At 42.0% G+C, this 5,000-nt stretch overlaps 1 protein-coding gene across 2 annotated transcripts in view; it reads right to left on the reverse strand.

Moving 5' to 3' along the window:
• atp8b5a (ATPase phospholipid transporting 8B5a) overlaps nt 1–2,248 on the reverse strand; it is a 12,566-nt gene extending 10,318 nt beyond the window's left edge. For both annotated transcript variants that reach the window (XM_083527157.1, XM_083527156.1), the window contains exons 1-4: nt 2,109–2,248; nt 1,826–2,016; nt 1,502–1,710; nt 1,310–1,356 (exon numbers count right to left, since the gene is read on the reverse strand). In XM_083527157.1, the coding sequence (XP_083383283.1) occupies nt 1,310–1,356; nt 1,502–1,710; nt 1,826–2,016; nt 2,109–2,180 (519 nt within the window). In that variant the 5' untranslated portion in view covers nt 2,181–2,248. The remainder of the gene's footprint in view (nt 1–1,309; nt 1,357–1,501; nt 1,711–1,825; nt 2,017–2,108) is intronic.
• Between the last annotated feature and the right edge of the window lie 2,752 nt (nt 2,249–5,000).

A 5,000-nucleotide genomic window follows, 5' to 3' on the forward strand; every position in this document is an offset into this window, starting at 1 on the left:
GCTTTTTGGGGGTAAAGTTTGACCTTTTTAAATTTTCTTCATATTCACATTGTTGAATTAGGAGGTCAAGTCATGTACTTTAGAGCAAGTTTGGTCTGAATTTCACAATCCAAAGCTGCGATTAGAAACATTCATATCACTCTCTGAACAAATGCAGGATTTCCTGAAGCGGAAGCAGATTTGGTGCGTGGATCAACCCAACTAGAATGATGACTCTCAGAATGGGAATGTGAGCAGGATCAGGAGATGTTATTCTAGCTTTAGACCATTAGCAGTTTCCAGCTACACCAAGCGAGTGACCTTTATTTAGTGTGTATAATGACTGTATAAACACTAAATAAAGGTCACTCGCTTGGTGTAGCTGGAAACTGCTAATGGTTTTCACCCGAAAAAACACTAAAGGGAAAATTTTTGTCTTTTTTCACGGAAAAAACGTACCCTTTAGTGTTTTTTTTCGGGTGAAAATCTGGACTTTTTGCTATTTCATAATGACTGTATAATAAAATGTAACACTACATTTTATTATTTTATTTTATTTATTTAGATTTTCCCCAAATTCATAAAATAGATCCCTGGGGTCCACACATACATAGAGTATGTACTTAGTTTTTCTCTGTCATATTCTAAAGCTGCGATCTGAGGCTCCAAGTTCACAGCATTTTCAACATTGAAGCTGTCTGGACTTTAAACCTCAGATCTCAGCTTTGGAGAGACAGAGAGTGACAGAGCAAAACTGAGCACATTTCCATGTATGTCTGAGATTCAAGGCATCAAGTTCACAGCATTTTAATATTGAAACTGTTAAGCAATTATTGGGAATTTGGACCCCACTGACCTGCAGTGTAAAAACAAACACTTTTACTATTTTTGGGGGGTAAAATTTGAACCTTTTCTGCTTTTTCTCATATTCACACTATAGATTAGTGACACCAAGACAAGCACAGGAGCTCAGGTTTGGTCTGAACACAGGGAAGTGGTTGCTCAGGTGTTGGATTTCTGATAGAAAGGTTGTGATTTTAAAACCCAGAATCACTAAGACCCCACTATTGGGCCCCTGAGCAAGGCCCTTAACCCCTCAGCTGTTCAGGTGTATAAATAACATAATGGTAAGTTGATCTGGATAAATGTTTCTGCCAAATACCATAAATGTAATGAAAATCACACTCTGAAGCTGGGATATGAGGTGTCAATTCATTTTCAATTATATTTTTACAATTAATAAAGTACACAGGACACACACACACACACACACACACACACACACACACACACACACACACACACGTTATGATCACTCTTAGTGTCATACCTCTGTGATCTCTAGCCTCTGTCCTGTGTAGTGGTCAATCACATCTCCTGCAGGACAAACAACACCTTCATTCTGATTCATCTGCTCTCAAACTTATATTTACACGTGTGTGTGTGTGTGTGTGTGTGTGTGTGTGTGTGTGTGTGTGTGTGTGTGTGTGTGTGTGTGTGTGTGTGTGTGTGAGATACAGACCGTAAGTCTTGCTGCCGATGGAACACTTGGTGAAGTTCATGATGTTCTGTGTGAGCGTGCCGGTCTTGTCGGAGAAGACGTAGTTGATCTGGCCAAGTTCTTCGTTCAGCGTGGTGGTACGAGCCTCGGCCGGCGTGTCGCTGCGCTCGTGGTACATCAGTCGGTCCCAGTTAATGTAGTAACTGTTCCCCAGACGGATCACCTCCATACTGCACACACGCACACACACACACACACACACACTCTGAAACTCTACACAACTGTGTTGTGTTATTATAGTTAACTAAATGCTAACACACACACACACACACACACACAATATACCTGACGTAGAGTGATATGGGCACCACGGTGTTGAGAATGATGATGTAGGACCAGAAGGTGAGGAAGGCTGAGAAGCCCGCGCTGGTGTTTCCCTCTCGGGGGATGTAGGTGGTGTTTCTGCCTTCATAGTGCTCCCAGATACCATGACCCACCGCTAGGATCACACACATCAGCACTAAAAACCCAAAGATCTGCACACACACACACACACACACACACACACAGATAAATACACAGTTCAGGAGAGCATCAGTAATTAGTCACAGGGTTTTTTCTTACTCACAAACAGCACGAGGACGTTCATCAGGCGGTCGATACTCGTCCTCTTGAAACTGGATTTCCCACAATTCTGCATCAGCTTAGTGTCAGGACCTGAAAGAGACACCACAGTTTATTCTCTCTCTCTCTCTCTCTCTCTCTCTCTCTCTCTCTCTCTCTCACACTTTACACCTGTTAGTTCTGTCCTGTCATCACTTCATTAACAAAATAATCATCTGATGTAATAATAAACAGACTCGTGTTTATATCCATGTGGAAACATCAGATCAGTGAAGTATTGAAGTAGAAAAAACTTTGTTATTGTACTTCAGTAGATTTTTCTGCTATCAGTTTTTTAGTCCACGCTGGTGATAAGGTTTCAAAGCCAGTCCTACATGCCTTCTTTCTTACTGCGCTGACATGAAGCAAAGTATGAACCCTCCAAAAAGCACACATGCTTTTCAGCAGCGGTCGCTCAGTGGTTTAAGGCTTGTGCCTCATCTAAACATGCATCCATACAGTCTGATCTCTTCCATGGTTCAGTGGGTTAAGGCTGGTACCTCGCTGATGGTGAGGATCAGGGTTTGAATCCTGCTAGTTACGATGTCGGTTATGTTCCTGCTTCCTAAATCTTTCTTTAGCTTTATATTCTTGTGTTGATGGTTTAAAGGTAGATAGACCTGCTCTAACCAACCTTCCTGGCCTGTCTTCTCTGATGGTCCAGTGGGTTAAATCAGGTGTCGAGCTTTTGGTGGGGTTCAGGGTTCGAATCCTGCTTTCTTCCTGCCAGTCACGATCAGGATTCACTTCCTACATCTTTCTTTAGCGATAAATTTTTGTTTTTAATGGGTTAAAAAGAAAGATAGACCTGCTCTAAACAAGCTTCCCAGCCTGTCCTCACCGATGGTTCAACGGGTTAACGTTGGTGTCTCGCTGGTGGTGGGGATCAGGGTTCAGATCCTGCTTTATACCTGCTATTTACAATGTGGGATCAACTTGTGTTACTTACATCTGTATTCGCTTCCTACATCTTTCTTTAGCGTTAAATTCTTGTGTTGATGGTTTGAAAAGAAAGATAGACCTGCTCTAATCAAGCTTCCCATCCTGTTTATTCCTAATGGCTTAGTGGGTTAAGGCTGGTACTTTGCTAATGTTGGTGGTCAGGGTTCAAACCTGGCTTTCTTTCTGCTAGTTATGAGGTAGGTTAAATTCCTGATTCCTACATCTTCATATTTTTGGTTTGATGGGTTAAAAAGAAAGATAGACCTGCTCTAAACAAGCTTCCCAGCCTGTCCTTCATGATGGTTCAGTGGGTTAATGCTGGTGCCTCGTTAATGGTGTGAATCAGGGTTCAAATCCTGCATTGTTCCTGCTAGTCACGATATGGCTTTGCTTCCTAAGTCTGTCTTCAGCATTATATTCTTGTGTTGATGGTTTGAAAAGAAAAGATAGACCTGCTCTAAACATCTGTTGCAGCCTATCCTTTCCGATGGTTCAGTGGGTTAAGACTGATATTTTGCTGTTGGTGGGGTTCAGGGTTCGAATCCTGCTTTCTGTGTTTCTTTCTGGTCTGAATTTCTTGCTTTGAAGCATGAAACGAAGGATAAACCCCCCAAAAAAAGAAGGTGAGTTGTGGGACTTGATGGCTTTGTGGTAAAAGCCTTGCCTCTGAGCTCAGAGGTTGCTGGTTCAAATCTGGCTTGTCCCCACTCTGGGTAAGTTGTGTGGAAATTAGTGTGTGGTGAGCAACTTCAGAGGGATTACTGAAGACCTGCTGGGTCACACCCCAGAAAAATTGAGGGAGAGGGTTTTGCAGTTATGGGGGGGGGGAATTTTGAAACATTAATAAAATTTTTTTGCCTGGAGCCTATGTTCATACTTTTTGGGATGTTTTTGCTTCATAACCCCCTGTTTTCAGCTTCTCAGACGCCAGGGGGGCAGACGCCTGAATATTGCCCCCCTGGTTCAGGATATGCCCTCTGAAACTGTCCACAACCGACCTTCCACGCAGCCATTTCTGACACCTTCATCACTACTGTCACCGGAACCTTCCACACTCTTAACTTTGAGTCCTGGCCGGGGTTTGAACCAGCAACCTCTCAACCCAGAGGTAAAGCTCTTCCAATTGAGCCACAGGATCTCCTGCAAGAACCTGATTTTTAGGACCTTTTTTAGGACCTTTTTTGGTTCTTTTATAAAACTTTTTAAACAATTGAAAGGAAAGCTAAGGGGTAGGAATTGAACCGGGTGAGTCAGATAGCAGAGACCGCATCACTAACCACTACACTACCAGAGGGGTGACAAACAAGGCTTTGCTTATTGGACTCTTGTTTTTTCTATAGTTAAGAGTCCACTGTTTTCTCTTAGATCATGATGGTAGAGGGTCAAAACTTCTCCATCCTGTACATTCTCTCAGTTACTCCAAGTCTATGAGAAGTGACTCAGGTACAAGAACCACATCTCCAACACCTGCACCACTGATATACCATGATTTACCAGCAACCAATTTTAATGACCTTTTATTGTTCTGTTTTTAAAAACTTCTTATAATGTTCAATATGAAACTAGAGGTAAGAATCGAACCAGGAAAGTCTTTCATCATAGATCACTAATGGCATTACTTCAAAACTCAAAACTTTGTTAGACATGTAAAGAAGCAGGAAAGACAGAGACAAAGACAAAGAGACACAGACACGGCTTTAGAAAGAGTGAGAAACAAATAGAGAGACAGCAAGAGAGAGACATATACAGTGAGACAGAGACATTTACTAAAAGAGACACAGAGACAATTAGATAGAGAAAATAGAGAGACAAAGATAGAGAGATATAGCCACTTCCTGTTGGAAGTGTTTATCCCGAGCGACTCTTAATGATCTCATTTACTAAATGAGCAGTAGTGAGTTAAGTGCTTGCTCAG

This window comes from Silurus aristotelis (genome assembly GCF_946808225.1).
Source record: "Silurus aristotelis genome assembly, chromosome: 23".
NCBI lineage: Eukaryota > Metazoa > Chordata > Actinopteri > Siluriformes > Siluridae > Silurus > Silurus aristotelis.